Here is a 23483-nt window from a genome sequence, read left to right as displayed (position 1 = left end):
TCTGGCTGGGTACTCTGCTGACATAATCTAATGTTTTGCTTTCGCTGTAAAGCCTTTTTGAAATCGGACAGTGTGGTTAGATAAAGGAGAGTCTTGTCTTTAAATAGCTGTAAAATAGTCATATGTTTGAAAAATTGAAGTTTTCGGATTTTAGAGGAGTTTGTATTTCGCGCCCCGCCCATCATTGGATATTGGAGCAGACGTTCCGCTAGCGGAACGTGTAGATGTAAGAGGTTTTAAGGGATATATCAATGAACACCACCTCTTCCAGGGCAAAAGGAGACACCATATCTTTCTATACTCAGCCAGGGGACTGAAGAATCCTGTCTGCAAGTTTGTTAATTTTATCCTTGCCATATACATTTTGTAACAAGGGAAGCATTGAACTACAGAAATTCCCATATGTTCCAAAAATGACCAAAGATATGGCCATTCTAGTCTATCAAAACCTTTTTCTACGTCGAGAGCTAGAACTGCCCAAGGAGATTTGGTGAAGCATGTAAGATATGATGATGCTGATGAAGCATGTAAGATATGAAATAAATGACGGAGTTTATCTGAGGATAATCGTTTTTTTAACAAACCCCCTTTGGTCCAGATCTACCAATTTGGGTAAGTAGGTTTCAAGACGGGACAACAGAATTTTTGAAAATAGTTTAATATCTGTGTTTATCAAAGACAGAGGGCGACCCTTAGAGCACTGGGTGGCGTCCTCAGCCTTTTTTTTAATAAAAGCAAAATTAGTGCTGTATTTACATCCCTTCCCAATGAACCTTTGTGAATGGCTGAATTAATCATTTCAAGTAACAGTGGACCTCAATAGACCTCAGGAGGAATACCGTCACAACCAGGTGATTTACCTTTATTCATGATACCTAATGCCCTTTTGAGCTCAGGAAGAAACATTTGGTATTTGTTTTTTGACATTTGCATTTCTGAAACCTGTTTTCGCTTTGTCACTATGGGGTATTGTGTGTAGATTTGAGGGCTGTAACGTAACAAAATGAGGAAAAAGTAAAGGGAACTGAATACTTTCCTAATGCACTGTACCTGGCCACCGTGGGGGAAATGTCACCGTGGGGGAAATGTCACCATAATGTCAGCTATGAGCCTCAAATGGGGTCATCCACCGCCATGCCACCCTTGGACCATACAACACTGCCCATCTCCTTAATTTCCTGAACACCTTACAGTACATGACAATCTTTTCCAACCAGAGCAGAGAGTGCCAGGTGATGCTGAGCAGCAAATGTATGTTCTAATTTGGGACAACATACGTTTCCATCGGGCTACTCAGGTCAGCAACTGCTTCCATGACTATCCCAGGTTATCAATTCTTTATCTCCCACCATATTGCCAATTCTCAAACCCATTGAGGAGTTGTTTTCAGCATGGCGTGGAAGGTGTATGATCGCAAACCCCATGAACGTATGGCCCTTCTCCAGGCAATGGAGGAGGCCTGTGGTGACATTCCAGCAGAGTCCTGTCAGGGGTGGATGCGTCATGCCAGAAGATATTTCCCCCGCTGTCTGGCCAAGGAGAATATCGCCTGTGATGTTGATGAAAATCTGAGGCGGGACCAAAACAACAGTAGTATTTGTTTCTTGAGGTTTGATTGTGATTTTACAAAATTTTGACCGTTTCTTTATCTATTCCGTACAATTGATCTAACATACTGTACAGTACAGTAGTACAAATAGGCCTATTTTTCTTCCTTTGCATATGCAAAATATATTTACTGTATGTTTGCATTTTTACTGTATGTGTGCTTACAGTCTGCAGTTTGTCATGTATTGAGTCATGTTGAAATATAAAACTTGCATTGGCGTTCCTTTCTTGTTTGAGTACATGCAAACAATATACAGTATGACAACAAAATCTTTGTCTTCACACTGAAATAGGCTCTGATAGTAGTGTTTTGAATATGTCACATCGGTTGTCACTAAGTTAGATTCATTTGATGTGTGTGTGTGTGTGTGTGTGTCTCATTTGTACGCAGAGTTTAATTTTGAAGATAATAGCTAGTGTTACCATTCTTTTATCTAAAATGTAATTGTTATCTTTAGTGTTGATAAGCCCATGGGTGTAAAATAAAAAGCATTACCCACAGGGAAACCCACTCATTGGTCGCTTCCCACCCAGAAGAACCTCTCTATAAATCGTTCCCCCTTCCCTGCCCCCCCTTCCCCAGCCCCCCCTAGCCCTTCCGCCCCGGTTCCCCAAACCTGCACTATAATTACGGGGTTGCAGCATAACGGCGAGTGGCAGCCTTACATATGAAATCTCTTAATCAGCATATTTTTGGTCTTAATGTATTAACAAAAATATATTTAAAAAATAATACAGTAAAACAAAATAAGTAACCAATTCAGACCATTACTTATTACATTATTTGTCTCTGTTAATCACCACATCCTCATCGGCAGACTCAGTAGCCTTGGTTTCTCAAACGATTGCGTCGCCTGGTTCACCAACTACTTCTCTGATAGAGTTCAGTGTGTCAAATCAGAGGGCCTGCTGTCCGGACCTCTGCCAGTCTCTATGGGGGTACCACAGGGTTCAATTCTTGGGCCAACTCTTTTCTCTGTATACATCAATGATGTCGCTCTTGCTGCTGGTGAATCTCTGATCCACCTCTACGCAGACGACACCATTCTGTATACTTCTGGCCCTTCTTTGGACACTGTGTTAACAACCCTCCAGACGAGCTTCAATGCCATACAACTCTCAATCCGTGGTCTCCAACTGCTCCTAAATACAAGTAAAACTAAATGCATGCTCTTCAACCGATCGCTGCCTGCACCTGCCCGCCTGTCCAGCATCACTTCTCTGGACGGTTCTGACTTAGAATTTGTGGACAACTACAAATACCTAGGTGTCTGGTTAGACTGTAAACTCTCCTTCCAGACTCACATCAATCATCTCCAATCCAAAGTTAAATCTAGAATTGGCTTCCTATTTCGCAACAAAGCATCCTTCACTCATTCTGCCAAACATACCTTCGTAAAACTGACCATCCTACCAATCCTCGACTTCGGCGATGTCATTTACAAAATAGCCTCCAATACCCTACTCAACAAGCTGGATGCAGTCTATCACAGTGCCATCCGTTTTGTCACCAAAGCCCCATATACTACCCACCACTGCGACCTGTACGCTCTCGTTGGCTGGCCTTCGCTTCATAATTGTCGCCAAACACATTGGCTCCAGGTCATCTACAAGACCCTGCTAGGTAAAGTCCCCCCTTATCTCCGCTCACTGGTCACCATAGCAGCACCCACCTGTAGCACGCGCTCCAGCAGGTATATCTCTCTGGTCACCCCTAAAACCAACTCCTCCTTTGGTCGTCTCTCCTTCCAATTCTCTGCTGCCAATGACTGGAACGAACTACAAAAATCTCTGAAACTGGAAACACTTATCTCCCTCACTAGCTTTAAGCACCAGCTATCAGAGCAGCTCCCAGATCACTGCACCTGTATATAGCCCATCTATAATTTAGCCCAAACTACTACCTCTTCCCCTACTGTATTTATTTATTTTATTTATTATTTTGCTCCTTTGCACCATGTTATTTATATTTTAACTTTGAACTTTCTTCAAATTACAAATCTACCATTCCAGTGTTTTACTTGCTATACTTTATTTACTTTGCCACCATGGCCTTTTTTGCCTTTACCTCCCTTATCGCACATCATTAGCTCACATTGTATATAGTCTTATTTTTTTCTACTGTATCATTGATTGTATGCTGTTTTACTCCATGTCTAACTCTGTGTTTTTGTATGTTGTCGAACTGCTTTGCTTTATCTTGGCCAGGTCGCAATTGTAAATGAGAACTTGTTCTCAACTTGCCTACCTGGTTAATTAAATAAAGGTGAAATAAAAAAAATAAAAAAATTACAGTTAAGTTAGCAGAATCGACAAGTAACGGTAATGAAAAATAAAAAAACGAGAATGAAAACAAAAAGAAGAAATGACAGAATGCCTTAATGCCTTATACTAGAATCCCCCCAAAAATGAATTTTATTTAGAAGTAATAACTATGTGATTCTAGGCTATTTTTACATGGTATAAATAGCTGCTAGCCATGTGTTTTCTTCTCAGCGAGCAAAAATGATGATCTTCTATTTTTAGCTGATATGTGGGCGAATACGTTCAAGCCGCATATCAAACTGAAATAACTAAAATCAAATCAAATCAAAGTTTATTTGTCACATGACAGAATACAATGGGGTGTGAACCATATAGTGAAATGCTTACTTATAAGCTCTTCCTCAACAATGCACAGTTCAATATCAGAGGTACCAAATAGAAATAGGATCTTTAAAAAAACATGGAAACAACACTAGATCAGATAAAAATAAAAGCACATGAGAAATAAAACACACAAAAATGTAAGCTATATACTATACAAGGTCAATGTGCATGGATATGGTGTAAGTTGAGGTAATATACACATACGTGTAGGCAGGGGTAAAAAGTGACAAGGCAGCAGGATAAGTATGAATAAATAGTAGCAGCATTGAGGCGCTATAGGAGGAAGGGCTCAATGTAATGGCTGGAATGGAATTCATGGAACGGAGTCAAACATCTGGTTTCCATGTTTGATGTGTTTGATACCATTCCATTTATTCCATTCCAGCCATTATAATAAGCCCATCCTCCTATAGCTCCTCACACCAGCATCCTCTAAGGTGTGTGTAAGTGTGTGTGGTGTCCGTATGTGTGAGTGTGTGTTTGTGTGTGCGTTATGTGTGTGAGTGTGTGTGTGTGTGTGCGTGTGAGAGAGAGAGAGTGACAGTGTGTGTGGATAGAGACCTGAGAGTGTGCATAAAGTCAGTGCAGATTGAGTAAATGCAGCTAGACGATGGACGGGGGTGAGCAGCCATCGGTTAGCTATTCAGCACTCTAATTGCTTGGAGATAGAAGCTCTCTGAGCTTGTTGGTCCGAGACCTGATGCTCCTGTACCTTTTTCCAGATGGTAGTGGAGACAACAGTACATTGCTGGGGTGGCTGAAGTCTTTGGCAATTTTCCGGGTCTTCCTCATAAACTGCCTGATATAAATCTCCTGGATGGCAGGGTGCTTAGCCCCAGTGATGTACTGGGCCGTCCGCACCACCCTCTGTAGGGCCTTGCAGTCAAGGGAGATGCTGGCACCATTCTCTGACCTCCTCCCTATAGGATGTATCATTGCTCTCAGTGATCAGGCCTACTAACGTCGTGTCGTCAGCAAACTTGATGATGGTGTTGGAGTCATGCGTGGCCATGTAGTAGTGTGTGAACAGGGAGTACAGAAAGGGACTAAGCACAACCCCTTGGGGGGCCTGCGTGTTGAGGGTCATGGAGGTGTTGTGCGTGGTGGAGGTGTTGTTGCTTACCCTCACCACCTGGGGTTGGCCCATCAGGAAGTCCAGGATCCAGTTGCAGACCGAGGTGTTCAGCCCCAGGGTCCCAACTTCATGGTTTATCATGAAGATGCCTAGAAACTGCTTCTCCAGTAGAAATCCATGATCACGCTTGTAGGCGATGTCATGGCGACATTAGCTAGCTAAGCTCATGCACAGAAACACCTCATCGGGTGGAACGGTCGTGTCGCACTGAACTGTGCATTTGCATTCTGTCAAATCAAAGGCAGATCTTCGATATAAAGTTGTTTTTGACGAAAATTGAAAAATGTCAGCTTGTCACTTTCACAAGGAAGGATTAATAAGATGTTCATCTCAGTGGAGGCTGCTGAGGGGAGGACAGATCATAATAATGTCTGGAACAGAGTAAACAGAATGGAATCCTTTTTCTCTTCTCTCATTGACTTCCAAAACCCCAAACCCCAGTCTGGTCTGTTGAGTCTGCTCCGTGAAGCGTTCCCAAAGTATCGAAATATTGGGCCCCTGGTTTAGAAACTATGTGGTCCCGAGCTTGGTGACGAGTTTCAAAGGGAATTATGGTGCTGAACGCTGAGCTGTAGTCAATTATTAATGTTGTAGCTTACACTGGCAAGTATATGAATACTTGCCACGGCATATTATTGAATTACACAGCGGATTATTTCACATGGGGGAGATGTGAGAAGCTAAAAGGTTAGCTTGTTTGCTGTTTTTAGCCAGCTAGCTAGCAAACTGCTAGCAGAGTAGCCTACTGCTAACTGGCAGGTACAAAACGAGGTAAAGTAAAAACAAACCTAAACTTTCATTACATCCCACTGGCCACAAACTGGTTGAATCAACGTTAACGCTATTTTATAAACTAATGTAACATTCAACCTTAAAATGAGAAACACTTCCATGGACACATTTTGAGGTTACTGTAACTATACATTTCTGCTTATGTAATCATATAAAGATGCATGTTCAAGACAGCATGCATAGGTCGTCGCAGGTCTGTGGAGATCTACACAATAGCTGTAATAATCTGTGCAGAATCTCAAACAGCGTTGATCACTTGCACAATATCATTTTTATATAATGTCAACTCCAATCCAAGTCATTTGGTTCTGCTATTATATGAAGCACACTGATAACACATTAATCTGTTGTATAAATAAACACAATATCTTACATTGTATTCCCATTTGAACTTTGCTGTGCTATTAAATGGTTGAATGCGCAGTGATGGACATTTGGGTGACAACCAAACCAAATATCAGACATTGTTTTTCCATGTGAATTTGGTTGTGCTTTTAGATGGTTGAAAGCATAGTGATAATACATTGGAAATTCAACTAACATTTGGCTGTCTTTTTGAGTGGGTGAATATAGGTTGTAATCTTATTGATTAACATCTCAACCAAATATTACTAAATTATCCACCTTGAAATTACGTGATGTGCCCAGTGGGATGTAGCTATTATTCAAATGTGCAGTTGGTTTAAGATAACAGTGGTGATGTTTTCAACGTGATTTTTCTTTGTTTTTATCAGAAATGGGAAGACACAAGAAGAAAATATCTGCTATCGCCCCCTATTTTAGAGAGTCTAGGATTGCGTGCACCGGCGAGGTACACTACATATACAAAAGTATGTGGACACCCCTTCAAATTAGTGGATTCGGATGTTTCAGCCACACCCGTTGCTGACAGGTGTATAAAATCGAGCACACCGCCATGCAATCTTCATAGACAAACATTGGCAGTAGAATGGCCTTACTGAAGAGCTCAGTGACTTTCAATGCGGCACTGTCATAGGATGTCAGTTTGTCAAAAAAAGTCAGTTTGTCAAATCTCTGCCCTGCTAGAGCTGCCCCGGTCAACTGTAAGTTCTGTTGTTGTAAAGTGGAAATGTCTAGGTGCAACAACGGATCAGCCGCGAAATAGTAGGCCACACAGGCGCACAGAACGGGACCACCGAGTGCTGAAGCGGGTAGCGCATAAAAATCATCTCACACTCACTACCGAGTTACAAACTGCCTCTGGAAGCAATGTCAGCACAATAACTGTTCGTCGGGAGATTCGTGAAATGGGTTTCCATGGCCGAACAGCCGCACACAAGCCTAAGATTACCAAGCGCAATGCCAAGCGTCGGCTGCAGTGGTGTAACACTCACCGCCATTGGACTCTAGAGCAGTGGAAATATGTTCTTTGTAGTGATGAATCACGCTTCACCATCTGGCAGTCCGACGGACGAATCTGGGTTTGGCAGATGCCAGGAGAACGCTACTTGCCCCAATGCATTGTGCCAACTGTAAAGTTTGGTGGAGGAATAATGGTCTGGGACTGTTTTCATGGTTCAGGCTAGGCCCCTTAGTTCTAGTGACGGGAAACCTTAACGCTACAGCATACAAGGAATTATAGATGATTCTACGCTTCCAACTTTGTGGCAATAGTCTTGTTTCAGCATGACAATGCTCCCGTGCACAAAGTTAGGTCCATACAGAAATGGTTTGTCGAGATAGGTGTGGAAGAACTTGACTAGCCTGCACAGAGCCCTGACCTCAACTCCATCGAACACCTTTGGGATGAATTGGAATGCAGACTGCGAGCCAAGCCTAATCGCCCAAAATCAGTGTCTGATCTCACTAATGCTCTTGTGGCTGAATGGAAGCAAGTCCCCGCAGAAATGTTCCAAGATCTAGTGGAAAGCCTTTTCAGAAGAGTAGAGGCTGTTATAGCAGCAAAAGAGGGACCAACTCCATATTAATGGCCATGATTTTGGAATGAGATGGTTGACGAGCAGGTGTCCATATACTTTTGGTCATGTAGTAGTGTATCATGTTACAAAAAAGTGCGCGTTGCTCCAAAATATCCAATTCCACCCAAGCACACGCACACGTGCTAAATAATGGAGTGAAGTGAGTGGAGAGCTTAAGAGTCAAGGTTTCTGTGTCGTGTACCAATAATTAATCTTGACTAACATGAGGTATGGGTCTGTTACTGCTTTGTTGCACTGGACCTAGGAGAGTAACTGGGAGAGTAAGTGTAAATGATGCATTGACCGCCCCAGCCTTAATACATACATGTCTGAAGATGAATAAAGGCCTGTGCTTGATCAAAACAAGGTCTCTCAAGTTGACATAATAAGCATTTTGCAAGAAAAACATACAGTATGTACAGTAGCGTCCTGTCCAGGGGATGTACTTGTACATAAGGCGGCCTCACGCTACAGAAACAGGAGATGGGCCATTCTGGCTCGGACAAGGCGTACTTACTTATACGCACAGTTGTCCTGCTCCATAACACTCCAATTTAATGGAAACTGCTGCTGCTGTCATGCCCCATCCATAGAGACGAATACAGTATTAATCTCTACACTCCCATCCCTTTAGCCAAGGACAGGAAGAAACAGAGGGAACTCATTGTGGCCTTAAATCCCAAAGGGGACGAAGAGGATTAAGTAAAGTCCCGGCTCTCACTCACTTGTAGACTCTGGCGTTGTACTTCCTCTCTCCGGGGAAACCGAACATGCCACAGATGACTCTGCTGTTGTGCTTGGTCCACTCCACATCACAGATCTGCTTCCACTTCCCCCCGTCCTTCACCTCCACGTAGCCCTCCGTCACTGGGACGCGCTTGCGGTATGACGACAGAATGGCCCGGATACGCACGTCCTCCACCTGAATGTTTAAACTCTGTGAACAAAAACGTACATATTTGAGTATACGAGTGTCAGCTAATGAAATGTCGCCGCTGTGGCTTTCAGTGATTGAACGAGCAAGGTATTGAGCATATCAGATATGCTCAATAGGATTAATTAGGATTAATAGGATTCATTTCACATTCATAGGCCAAGAGGCATCTGTATTGTAAAAATGTACGTCATTATAAATGATGGTCTCTTCCCCTGTGGTCCTCTACGGTCCTCTCTTATTCTATGGTCTATTCCTCATCATCTTCTAAATAACCCCTCCACATGTGTACATTTGGCCGTTTTCCCTTATTACATAATCGTATACCGAATGCATACGCCCCCCCCCCCCCCAATTGCATTCCTCAACAGTATACCCAAACATTTTTACAATCCCATCACCTAATTAATGACAGCTCAGTCCCAGCTGTACTGCAACTGCTTGGCTTTTGAACATGGATATCAAAAGAGTGACCATGGCAACCCATACAACACTTTCTAGTCATGTTTTAAAGGGTGTCACTGGAAAGATGCTGGTAGGTGACGAAAACCCAGTCTGGGGTCAAAACGTTGGCCTATTAAACACTTTCGTAGCATTTTGCAGATTAACTTTTTGTTCTAGATAGAGAGAAACACCCACAAAGCATTATGATTGGTTGTAAAATCAATGGCAACTCTCCACCAAAGATCTTTCATTTACTGTAATATTACAAGAAATAAGATTTGAATATTTTTCAATTTATTGAACCATCTGTGGTGAGAGTGACATGCTGACTTGCCTGAGGTGCTTCTCTCTTCTCCTGCAAGCATTACCAGATCAATACTGTATCGTTTCAAAGGCAGAGTATATCTGTCTACATGTCTGTCTGTGTCAAAAAGTAACTGGGAGACCTTCCTCTGTGATGCCTGTTGGGGTTTGAATAAACAGCTTCTCTTCCAAAACCCCAACCCACATTCCTGCGCTACGTGACAGTGCAGGCCATGGACAACAGAGGAGAGGAGAGAAGTACTGTCTGATGGATATTTGTCTTTTCTCAGCGGATAGGCTGAGAAAGGTCTGGCTGAGACACATGATGGTCTGGCTGAGAAACAAATCAAACCCAGGTCCTGTCCTCTCAGACCTAAAGCCACTGGCTTGTGTCTCAAATGGAACCCTATTCCCAATGTAGTGTACTACTTTTGACCAGGGCCCATAGGGCCAGTTACATCTCCATGAAAAGGTTTTCCTGAAATGTCATCGACATCATTCCACAGAAATGTTCAGATGCCACCGAACCACAGAGAAACTGAAAAAGATCAGTCTACTCTTTCCTCGACTGTTTTTTTCCAAAGATGACCACATTAACTCCAACAGTCCCACCATAGTACTGGCATGTTTTGGACTTCTAACCCCTTTAAAACATTGTGTGTTTAAGCTTCAGACTTCTGGGTTGTATCAATGGATTTGTCTATTTTCTATTTCTTCTGCAACCATTGATACAGTACCAACCATTAGTCTGTGTGATTAATGGGGGCAGAGCTAAAGCGGTGTTTGTGAGACAAGGGTGGATCCTGAAGGGGCCCGGGGCCAGGACCTTTTACAAAAATCTCTGTAGAATGTTTTGAGCTACAAACTATTTTACTATCTATGAAAAGCTAAGACTCTCATGAACACACAGGTAACATGTTTTGCTCTACGACGCTCACAAGGTACACAATAATTGCTAAACGGTAAGGGGTTCTACATAGAAAATCATAGGAAATCCCAGGACAGTTTCGAGTTTCAAGTTTTATTAGTTGTATGTACAGAATACACAGGATACACACCGTCCAACTAAATGGTTACTTACAGGTTCTTTCTCAACAATTCTACAACAATAAGAAATAACAAAATATAATAATAGGAACATAAAGTAAATGGCTCAATAGAATCGAATAAACATTTAAGCGTAGAGTGCATTCAGAAAGTATTCAGACCCCTTGACTTTTTCCACATTTTGTTATGTTACAGCCTTATTCTAAAATGGATTACATAGATTTTTTCCCTCATCAATCTACACACAATACCCCATAATGACAACTCAAAAACAGGTTTTTAGAAATGTTTGCAAATGTATTAAAAATAAAAAACTGAAATATCACATTTACATAAGTATTTAGACCCTTTACTCAGTACTTTGTTGAAGCACGTTTGGCAGTGGTTATAGCCTTGAGTCTTCTTGGGTATGACGCTACAAGCTTGGCACATCTGTATTTGGGGAGTTTCTCCCATTCTTCTCTGCAGATCCTCTCAAGCTCTGTCAGGTTGGATGGGGAGCGTTGCTGCACAGCTATTTTCAGGTCTCTCCAGAGATGTTCGATCTGGGCCACTGGATACTTGTCCCGAAGCTACTCCTGCGTTGTCTTGGCTATGGGCTTAGGGTCGTTGTCCTGTTGCAAGGTGAATCTTCTCCCCCAGTCTGAGGTTCTGAGCGCTCTGGAGCAAGCTTTCATTGAGGATCTCTCTGTACTTGGCTCCGTTAATCTTTCCCTCGATCCTGACTAGTCTCCCAGTTCCTGCCACTGAAAAACATCCCAACAGCATGATGCTGCCACCACCATGCTTCACCGTAGGGATGGTGCCAGGTTTCCTCTAGACGTGACGCTTGGCATTCAGGCCAAAGAGTTCAATCTTGGTTTCATCAGACCAGAGAATCTTGTTTCTCATGGTCTGAGAGTCCTTTAGGTGCCTTTTGTCAAGTTCCAAGCAGGCTGTCATGTGCCTTTTACTGAGGAGTGGCTTCCGTCTGGCCACTCTACCATCAAACGCCTGATTGGTGGAGTGCTGCAGAGATGTTTGTCCTGGAAGTTCCTCCCATCTCCACAGAGGAACTCTGGAGCTCTGTCAGACTGACCATCGGGTTCTTGGTCACCTTCCTGGGCAAGGCCCTTCTCGCCCGATTGCTCAGTTTGGCTGGGCGGCCAGCTCTAGGAAAAGTCTTGGTGGTTCCAAACTTCTTCCATCTACCTTCAATGCTTCAGAAATTGTTTGGTACCCTTCCCCAGATCTGTGCCTCGACACAATCCTGTCTCGGACGTCTACGGACAATTTCTTCGACCGTATGGCTTGGTTTTTGCTCTGACATGCACTATCAACTGTGGGACCTTATATACAGTAGACAGGTGTGTGCCTTTCCAAATCAATTGAATTGACCACAAGTGGACTCCAATCAAGTTGTAGAAACATCTCAAGGATGATCAATGGAAACAGGACACACCTGAGCTCAATTTTGAGTGTCATAGGAAAGGGTCTGAATACTTATGTAAGCAAGTTATTACTGTTTTTTTATTTGTATACATTTAAAAAATGTATTATGGGGTATTGTGTGAAGATTGATGAGAATAAAAAAATTAAATAATTTAGAATAAGGCTGTAACATAACAAAGTGTGGACAAAGGGAAGTGGTCTGAAAACTTTCAGAATGCACAGTAAGTATAATAGAGGAAGGCACAATTTATAGTCCAATATTTACTAGTGTTTTGTGGAAGGGGGGATTGGGGGGAAAATGTTTAAATTGTGCAGTATTTAGCAATCATAAGAGTCTGGTTGCAGCAGTTTTGATATGTGTGTAGCATGAATGTATTCATGTGTACGTGTGTGCGTGTGTGAACAGCTCATGGCTCGGGTGTATGGGGTTCTTGATTATGCTGCATGCCTTTCTCAGGCATTGTTTTGAATAGCTGTCCTGGATGGGTGGGTTCACTTTCCCAGTGATGTACTGAGCCGTCTTCACCAGCCGCTGGAGGGCCTTGCGGTCGTGGACGGAGCAATTCCCGTACCAGGCCATGATGCAACTGGTCAGAACACTCGTGGTGCAGCGGTAGCATTTAGAGAGGACCTGGTGTGACATGCCAAATTTCTTCAGCCACTGTTGTGCCCTCCTGACAAGAGTGGTGGTGTAGACACTTAGTGTCTCAGTGGAGGCTCCTTAGAAGAGGAAGCGGAGGATCATCCTTCTCAGTGAATTTAATCAAAATAAAAATAGTCAAACATTTAAAACGTTATCATTTTTAGATCAAACTAAATATATTCACGTCACCAAATAACAGATTAAAACACACTGTTTTGAAATGAAGGTCTACAGTAGGCTCAACAGCACTCTCTGGGGTAGCACCACGGTATAGCCGGAGGACAGCTATTTTCCATCCTCTTCTGGGTACAATGACTTCAATAGAAAACCTAGGAGGCTCATGGTTCTCACCTCATGGTTCTCACCCCCTAGACTTACACAGTAATTATGATGACATCCGGAGGACGTTCTCCAACCTATCAGAGCTCTTGCTGCATGAACTGACATGTTGTCCACCCAATCAAAGGATCAGAGAATGAATCTAGTACTGAAAGCATAAGCTACATCTAGCTAGCAATGCAGTGCATAACATGTGGTGAGTAGTTGACTCAAAGAGAGAGAAAGGCAATAGTTGAACAGTTTTGAACAAATTAATTTATTCAAAATTTAAGTAGAAGCAGCAGAAAGAGAGAGCTAGCTATATTTTGTTGTATTTTTTTCACTTTCCCTTAGCTAGCTAATGCAGCTAGCTAATTTATCCTACTAAAACACCCAGCTCAAACAGAGAGGAATGCTATTTATGTTAGCTAGCTGGCTAAGTCTTCCAAGTCAAGGTAAGCTTTCAGTTTTATACATTTATTGCCACTGGGGCCTGCTGGTGTAACTGCTAAACAGCTTGCTGTACGCTGTGCTGCATGATTGTAGCGGGTTTAGTTAGTATCTATGTTGACTATGACGTTAGCTAATATGGTGACAACAATGTAGGCTTTGTGTAGCATTTAGTGGTTATGGTATGAAGGTTTAGTTTTGAAAGGTATTTTCTCCTGGTCACAGACAGCTGTTGTTTTGTGCACTGAAGTCCACAAATTGTGGGAAAAGGTTGGAGGAGAGCGCGTAGATGCGAGAAGGAATTATACAACGAGCAAAGTGATGATTCTGTTTGTATGTATCAGCATGACAATATCCCCGTGCACAAAGCGAGGTCCATACAGAAATAGTTTGTTGCAATTGGTGTAGAAGAACTTGACTGGCCTGCACAGAGCCCTCACCTCAACCCCATCAAACACCTTTGGGATGAATTGGAACGCCTATTGCGAGCTAGGCCTAATCGCTTAACATCAGTGCCCGACCTCACTAATGCTCGTGGCTGAATGGAAGCAAGTCCCTGCAGCAATGTTCCAACATCTAATGGAAAGCCTTCCCAGAAGAGTGGAAGCTATTATAGCAGCAAAAAGGGGACCAACTCCATATTAATACCCATGATTTTGGAATGAGATGTTGGATGAGCAGGTATCCACAAACTTTCATTCGTAGCCTAGGTTGTAGCAGCCTCATGATAGGTATAGCGGAAATTTGAGTATCTAAACCTATCAATGTTAATATAAAAGGCCATGCTCATAAAAAATGTCCTACCTAATCTTAAACAACACCGACCGCCACTGTAGTGTCTATAATACTGTAATAAGCTCACATAGTTGCTGTCACAAACTTGTCACTGACTATGTGGAGATTAATTTCCCACTGAGCAAACTATTTCTGTACTTACAGCATTCATATAAATTCATTTGATCAGGTTCTTGCTCTGGAGGACCTTATTTTTTCATTCCCATTTGTCAATAAAACCAATGAATGTAACTCTTTATGTCAAATTGTTTTGCATTCTACTTGTAGCCATGGTTGTCCTGAAAAGAACATGGTAAAACACTTCATTGTGAGGTTAAATATAAGGGCTGGACATGCATATAAAAGAAAGTCAGATAAATGAAAAGCCGATTTTTGCTGGGATCTTGGCAGTGACAGGATTAACCAGTGAGTGGAGCGAATCGATGCAGCATGCTGAGGATGTAAAACTATCTGGGGGTTCCAACCCTGTGACATGACGACATGATAATTGAGGAAACTGTGGTGATAGCGACCTTGTCTGTTTTAGATTATCTGGTAGTATACTGTACTTTGAAGAAAGTCTGCCCAATAAAAACCAAGGTTGCCTCCCAAATGGCCCACTATTTCCCATGTAGTGCACTGCTTTTAACCAGGGCCCATAGCGACCTTCAAGCAGGATTCTCGCAGATAACAGACTTATCACCTCCTCCAGAACTTTACATTAATAGTGAACAGGTATAGTACTTAACATGAATAAAATGACCTGACTCCAAAACATATTACAGAGATGAATACACAGACAGAAGATACAACTGCTCTGACAGGCATGATAGAATAAAAATCCAATTTCCTCCAAACAGACTTATACTGGCCAAGACAAACACTATCACTGCCTAATAACTCTAACATACAGGATTTACCTGTACGGATGAAGCAGTCTCTCAAGCTGTACTTAAACCTAACAGTCTTACATAGAAGTCAGTCATCAAAATATTATTCTGAATACCCCTCCTCTTTAATTTGTTTTGCTGTGAAAGAAAGGAGTGAACTTGTTTCACTAACTAAAACTCGCATGGCAACCCAACCTCCACCTTCCCTCCTTGCTATTGGGCACCCAACCCCTTTAATGATTGACTTCCTGTTTAGAGTTCAGGACTGCACTTTCCTCGGTGCCTCATTCAAATGTCTAGAAAATAAATGCCGGTTGATTGCAGAGGTGATGTGGTATAAAAGCACAGCAGAAAAACAGCAGCCGGTGAGATACTTCTAACATATGTGGCTTGTTTCTATGCACTTTGGGGAAGGGGTTTCCAGAATTGGCAGCGGGGGGGGGGGGGGGGGGGGGGAGGTGCAGCAGATGGAAAAGCCATTAGTTGGATGCGTCTTTGTGAGGAGGTAGAGAGAGGGGCAAAGGAGAGGAAGCTAGTGGCCCCTCTCTCTGGCTGTCTCATTGTTGCTATCATCCAGAATCAATTAGTTCATCTATAATGTCTATATACAGTGGCTTCACTTCTATATACAAAGTCTTCACCCCCCTTCACATTTGTCCTGTTGTTGCCTTACAACCTGGAATTAAAATGGACATTTTGGGGGGGTTGTATTTACACAACATGCCTACCACTTATTAGATGCAAAATATTTTTTATTGGGAAACAAACAAGAAATGAGACAAAAAAAAACAGAAAAATTGAGCGTGCATAACTATTCACCCCCCCAAAGCCAATACTTTGTAGAGACCCCTTTTTCAGCAATCTCAGCTGCAAATCTCTTGGGATATGTCTCTATAAGCTTGGCACATCTAGCCACTGGTATTTTTGCCCATTTTTCAAGGCAAAACTGCTCCAGCTCCTTTAAGTTGAATGGGTTCCGCTGGTGTACAACAATCTTTAAGTCATACCACAGATTCTCAATTGGATTGAGGTCTGGGCTTTGACTAGGCCATTACAAGACATTTAAATGTTTTCCCTTAAACCACTTGAGTGGTTGTCCTGTTGAAAGGTGAACCTCCGTCCCAGTCTCAAATCTCTGGAAGATTGAAACAGGTTTCCCTCAAGAATTTCCCTGCATGTAGCACCATCTATCATTCATTCGATTCTGGCCAGTTTCCCAGGCCCTGCCGATGAAAAGCATCCCCACAGCATGATGCTGCCACCACCATGCTTCACTGTGGGGATAGGGTTCTCGGGGTGATGAGAGGTGTTGGGTTTGCGTCAGACATAGCGTTTTCCTTGATGGTCAAAAAGCTACATTTTTGTCTCATCTGACCAGAGTACCTTCTTCCATATGTTTGGGGAGTCTCCCACATGCCTTTTGGTGAACACCAAATGTGTTTGCTTGTTTTTTTCTTTAAGCAATGGTTTTTTTCTGGCCACTCTGACGTAAATTTCAGCTCTGTGCAGTGTACAGCTTAGTGGTCCTATGGACAGATACTACAATCTCTGCTGTGGAGCTTTGCAGCTCCTTCAGGGTTATCTTTGGTCTCTTTGTTGCCTCTCTGATTAATGCTCTCCTTGCCTGGTCTGTGAGTTTTGGTGGGCGGCCCTCTCTTGGCAAGTTTGTTGTGGTGCCATATTCTTTGAATTTTTAATAATGGATTTAATGGTGCTCTCTCTAACCCAACCCTGATCTGTACTTCTCCACAACTTTGCCCCTGACCTGTTTGGAGAGCTCCTTGGTCTTCATGGTGACGCTTGCTTGGTGGTGCCCCTTGCTTAGTGGTGTTGCAGACTCTGGGGCCTTTCAGAACAGGTGTATATATACTGAGATCATGTGACAGATCATGTGACACTTAGATTGCACAAAGGTGGACTTTATTTAACTAATTATGTGACTTCTGAAGGTAATTGGTTGCACCAGATCTTATTTAGGGGCTTCATAGCAAAGGGGTGAATACATTTGCACACACCAGTTTTCCATTTTTAAGAATTTTTTGAAACAAGTTATTTTTTTCATTTCACTTCACCAATTTGGACTATTTTGTGTATGTCCATTACATGAAATCCAAATAAAAATCCATTTAAATTACAGGTTGTAATGCTACAAAATAGGAAAAACGCCAAGGGGATAAATTCTTTTGCAAGGCACTGTAGCAACATAACGACAAGTAATTATAATGTAAATGAGAAAAGAATGTCTAAAAGTTTGTTAATCAAATATCATCTTTCAGGAAACTCATTGAGCTGTGATTCTCTTTTGATCCTGACTGCTCCATGAAATCAATGCAGTGCATTTGTAGGCCTACCATTGGTAGTTGAAGAGAATATGTCATTCAACTAAACAAGTTAAATGAGGTCCCTTGGAATGAGACCAGACTGAGTGTGTCATTCTAACCCTCCGGGCTTGGATTTGAACAGAATGTAACTGCCATGGTGTCATAGAATGATTTAGAGCTATCTTCCGCATTGACCACAGAACAGAAGAATCAGCCAACCCACTCTGCACACACTGGTTGAATCAACGTTGTTTCCACGTCACTTCAATGAAATGACGTTGAACTAACGTGGAATAGACATTGAATTGACATCTGTGCCCAGTGAGAAGCTCCAGCCGGAAAGCAAAAATATCCCCACTAGGGCTAACACTGACAATTGCAGTATGTGTGAGGTTTATTATGTAGGCTACAATAGTCCATTCCCAGAATCATACACTAGAAAGTGAGCTTGGGGCATTAGTTCTAAAATGTTACATCCACAATGATGTTTGTTACCCTTGAGAAATTAACTGAAATATGCATTTCAAATGCAACTGAAACCAACAAGACATGCCAATGAAACATGAAGAAAAACAAAATGCATCATTCAGATTCAAGTGCCACTTGCATTCACAGTACTGAGGCGCAATCCTCTTTATGACATGAATGTCCGTTTGGAGCAATTAGACAATGGTGTGACTTAGTGTGTAATCTTTAATTAACCTACTTCTCATCATCTCAGGCCAGACTGTAACCTCAAGCCTCCACCAAAACACAGTGCTAATGCCAGCAAAAACAATGGCCATGGAGCCTACAGCACATGGTTCCAATAGAGACCCTGAACTCCATTGACTTCTTACAGAAATCACCAAATATCCTTGTGAAACTGGGTTACATAGACATTCCAAGTGAGAGAACAAATAATTTATCTAGAACATCACAACAGTATTGAGCTAAAGTGACTTCCTGGGATCAAGGTTGCTCCTCCATGGGCTTGCTGCATTTGTTTCAAGATCACATGTGCTGTGCTGACCAGACCAGCACTGTTGGGAGCTGATTATTCTGTGAGCCACAACACAAATAGATGATTTGTTCTTTCCAGAAACAGTGTTTATGTGGCAGTGCAGGCAATTTACCTCACGTCTCTGTTTCACTTGTTCATGCTCCTTAGAAAACATTAAAAGAGCCTTTGTTGACAAAGTGGAAACAGATGTTCCACAAAACTATTACAAATCCTGAAAAACTACAGTTTGACTTATTTGGCTAAAGAAACAAGGCAATTATTATTTGTAGTTGAATCTGAGATAAACTACTTTAATTGGAAGAAAATGTCCTTAACTATTACTGTGTGGCATTTATAAATTAGACACAGAAGTTCATGGTTTGTGCCACACTGGCACAAACTCACACATTGACTGTAAAAATGAATCTTGATTTCCCCAGCTATGAGTTATAAGAGACTAAGGGCTACATTTTAGACTGTATTTCAGAGGATAAACTAAACATCCTATTCAGTTGAATTGTTTTGTGGGAATGCAGTGCACTTGGGTGTAGACTTTTCATTGTTGTTTACATGGCCAGAGAGCAATCCATCAGTTATGTGAGAAGTTAATTCAATTGTTCAAATTCAAAGGTCAAATTACTTTTTCAACCCCACATTAGTCAAGTTCTTGGTGCCATTCCTATTAGGCTTGACATGGCACTTTACAGAACCCTACTATGACGACAAGGCCAGAGGTTTATAGAGGAAAAAGTGGATGGTTTGACCTTAAGCCTGAGGGGAAAAACTGATGTAAGGAAGATGGAAGGGCCGTTAACTATTGCTTTGGGAGAAACAGTGTCTTTGTATACACTGTGTGTGTGTGTGTGTGTGTGTGTGAGTGTGAGTGTGAGTGTGTGTGTGAGTGTGAGTGTGAGTGTGTGTGTGTGAGTGAGGCATAGTCACAGACAGACAGACAGACAGACAGACAGACAGACTGACAGACAGACAGACAGACAGACAAATAAAATAACATTCAATCCCAATTAACATTAGGACAGATTTTACCTGTCTGCCACAGTAGCCCTGCCTCCACCTAGCCTCCCAGCTTCCCAGCCCCAGCTCATGTCACAGCATGGTAGGAGATTCCTCCAAACCAAAGGAGCAAAAACAAATGGAAGTAAATACATTGAAGTAGAACAAGGTTGTTTCAAGGCATGTTACCACAAAAATCATCTAACTACAATAAAAATACCACTTTATGAACCACCATTACACCTTAACTTACATTATATTACTTCCTTCAATAAACCTCAATCAACCACCTCTCTGGGGGATGTTTCAATAGCTGACGTTCTTCAGGATGTATTCCTTCTAGCTTCTAGGAGCCCACAGTACCCTGTTTGTTCCTTGTCGGATGCAGAGTGCAGGCATGAATGCATCTCAAATGTTTCCTAAATTGCTACTGCAACAGAACACATTGGTGTGTACATAAAGTCTGCATTGATGAATGCAGCTCAATGGTAAGCCAGCTAGGAAATGTACATAGCCAAGAAGGACCTTTCATAAACACAGAGGAATGTTCAATGTTAAATCTGGTTGGAGCAGAATGTAATGCATGTCCTTGATCACAGGTCAGACATCCCCACAAACACAAACCTCAAAATTATCTACAGTAAAAGCTGAATGGCAGTGAGAGGATACATTCCTAAGGATTATGGAGTAGGACAGGAGTTTTTGGGCACTAATCTTTATATATTGTCCCCAAATTATATAGCTATGACTATAGCTGAAAAAAAAGAGTGTGTGTGATAAACAGAAAATGAACAGAAAATGAATTCCTATTTAATAACAGACTTAACGGAAAGCAAACAGTAACTTCTCAGAGGAGCACTGGATCAAATCAAATATTATTTGTCACATGCTTCGTCACATGCTTCTTTGTCTTGCAGAGAGGTTGTTGAGGGAGAGGTTGTTGTCCTGGCACCTCACTGCCAGGTCTGTCATCAGGCCTACCACCATCGTGTCATCAGCAAACTTAGTGATGATGTTGGAGTCGTGCGCAGGCCACGTAGTCGTGGGTGAACAGGGAGTACAAAAAGGGACTAATCACGCACCCGAAGGGCCCCCGCGTCGAGGGTCAGCGTGGTAGGTGTGTTGCTGCCTACTCTCACCATATGTGGTCGGCCCACCAGGAAGTCCAGGATTCAGTTGCAGAAGAAGGTGTTCAGTCCCAGGGTTATGAACCTAGTGATGAGCTTGGAGAGCACTATGGTGTTGAACGCTGAGCTGTGGTCAATGAACAGCATTCTTACATAGGTGCTGCAATGTGGAGTGCAATATAGATTGCATTATCTGTGGATCTGTTGGGGCGGTATGTGAATTGGAGTGGGTCCAGGGTGTCTGGGTGTTGATGTGAGCCACGAACAGCCTTTTAAAGCATTTCATGGCTACAGATGTGAGTGCTATGGGGCGATAGTCATTTAGACAGGTTACCTTAGCTTTCTTGGGAACAGTGACCATGGTGGTCTGCTTGGAAAATGTAGCTATTACAGACTGGGTCAGGGAGAGGTGGAAAATGTCAGTGAAGACACTTGCTAGCTGGTCAGCGCATACTCTGAGTACGCGTCCTAGTAATCCATCTAGCCCTGTGGCCTTGTGAATGTTAACCTGTTTTAAGGCATTACTCACATCAGCTACGAAGAGCGAGATCACACAGTCATCTGGAACAGCTGTTGCTCTCATACATGGTTCAGTGATGCTTGCCTCGAAGCGAGCCTAGAAGGCATTTAGCTTGTCTAGTTGGCTCGCATCACTGGGCAGTTTACGGCTGGGTTTCATTGGACCATTTCTGTATTGACCGCGTAACTGGTACTTCCTTTTTGAGTTTTTTCTTGTAAGCAGGTAACAAGAGGATAGAGTTATGGTCAGATTTGCCAAAAGGAGGGCTAGGGAGACCCTTGTATGCGTTTCTGTGTGTGGAGTAAAGATGAGATTTTTGTCGCCTATAGTTGAACAGGTTGACATGCTGGTAAAAATGAGGTAAAATGGATTTCAGTTTCCCTACATTAAAATCACTGGCCAACGAGAAGCGCCGCCTCTGGGTGTGCATTTTATTCTTTGCTTACGACCCTATACAGCTTGTTGAGTTCGGTCTGTGGTGGTAAACCAGCATTGGTTTGTGGTGGTAAATAGACTTATTAAGGACGTGCATCTTTACATTTCAAGACGATTCAATACCTACAGTTGAAGTCGGAAGTTTACATACACTTAGGTTGGAGTCATTAAAACTAGTTTTTCAACCACTCCACAAATGTATTGTTAACAAACTATAGTTTTGGCAAGTCGGTTAGGACATCTACTTTGTGCATGACACAAGTAATTTTTCAAACAATTGTTTAAAGATTATTTCACTTATAATTCACTGTATCACAATTCCAGTGGGTCAGAAGTTTACATACACTAAGTTGACTGAGCCTTTAAACGGCTTGGAAAATTCCAGAAAATTATGTCATGGTTTTAGAAGCTTCTGATAGGCTAATTGACATAATTTGAGTCAATTGGTACCTGTGGATGTATTTCAAGGCCTACCTTCAAACTCAGTGCCTCTTTGCTTGACATCATGGGAAAATCTAAAGAAATCAGCCCAGACCTCAGAATTTTTTTGGGGACCTCCACAAGTCTGGTTCATCCTTGGGAGCAATTTCCAAATGCCTGAAGGTACCACGCTCATCTGTACAAACAATAGTACGCTATTATAAACACCATGGGACCACGCAGCCGTTATACCGCTCAGGAAGGAGACGCGTTCTGTCTCCTAGAGATTAACGTACTTTGGTGCGAAAAGTGCAAATCAATCCCAGAACAACAGCAAAGGACCTTGTGAAGATGCTGGAGGAAATATAGGTACAAAAGTATCTATATCCACAGTAAAATGAGTCCTATATCGACATAACCTGAAAAGCAGCTCAGCAAGGAAGAAGCCACTGCTCCAAAACCGCCATAAAAAAGCCAGACTACGGTTTGCAACTGCACATGGGGACAAAGATCGTACTTTTGGAGAAATGTCATCTGGTCTGATGAAACAAAAATAGAACTGTTTGGCCATAATGACCATTGTTGTTTGGAGGAAAAAGGGGGAGGCTTGCAGGCCGAAGAACACCATCCCAACCGTGAAGCACGGGGGTGGCAGCATCATGTTGTGGGGGTGCTTTGCTGCATGAGGGACTGGTGCACTTCACAAAACAGATGGCATCATGAGAAGGAAAATTATGTGGATATATTGAAGTAAAATCTCAAGGCATCAGTCAGGAAGTTAAAGCTTGGTCGCAAATGGGTCTTCCAAATGGACAATGACCTCAAGCATACTTCCAAAGTTGTGGCAAAATGGCTTAAGGACAACAAAGTCAAGGTATTGGAGTGGCCATCACAAAGCCCTGACCTCAATTCCATAGAAAATGTATGGGCAGAACTGAAAAAGTGTGTGCGAGCAAGGAGGCCTACAAACCTGACTCAGTTACACCAGCTCTGTCATGAGGAATGGGCCAACATTCACCCAACTTATTGTGGGAAGCTTGTGGAAGGCTACCCGAACTGTTTGACCCAAGTTAAACAATTTAAAGGCAATGCTACCAAATACTAATTGAGTGTATGTAAACTTCTGACCAACTGGGAATGTGATGAAAGAAATACAAGCTGAAATGAAACATTCTCTCTTATTATTCTGACATTTCACATTCTTAAAATAAAGTGGTGATCTTAAATGACCTAAGACAGGGAATTTTTACGAGGATTAAATGTCAGGAATTGTAAAAAACTGAGTTTAATTGTATTTGGCTAAGGTGTA

General features: G+C 42.3%; 1 protein-coding gene across 2 annotated transcripts in view; it reads right to left on the bottom strand.

Annotated features, from left to right (window-relative positions):
* LOC115164266 (lysyl oxidase homolog 2B-like) overlaps positions 1–23483 on the bottom strand; it is a 68899-nt gene that overhangs the window by 33525 nt on the left and 11891 nt on the right. For both annotated transcript variants that reach the window (XM_029716566.1, XM_029716567.1), the window contains exon 4: positions 8850–9061. In XM_029716566.1, coding sequence (XP_029572426.1) covers positions 8850–9061 — 212 coding nt within the window. The remainder of the gene's footprint in view (positions 1–8849; positions 9062–23483) is intronic.

The sequence above is a fragment of the Salmo trutta genome, chromosome 27 (genome assembly GCF_901001165.1).
Source record: "Salmo trutta chromosome 27, fSalTru1.1, whole genome shotgun sequence".
In the NCBI taxonomy this organism is placed as follows: domain Eukaryota; kingdom Metazoa; phylum Chordata; class Actinopteri; order Salmoniformes; family Salmonidae; genus Salmo; species Salmo trutta.
Note: the sequence above shows the minus strand (reverse complement) of the source record. Positions and strands in the feature narration are given on the sequence as shown.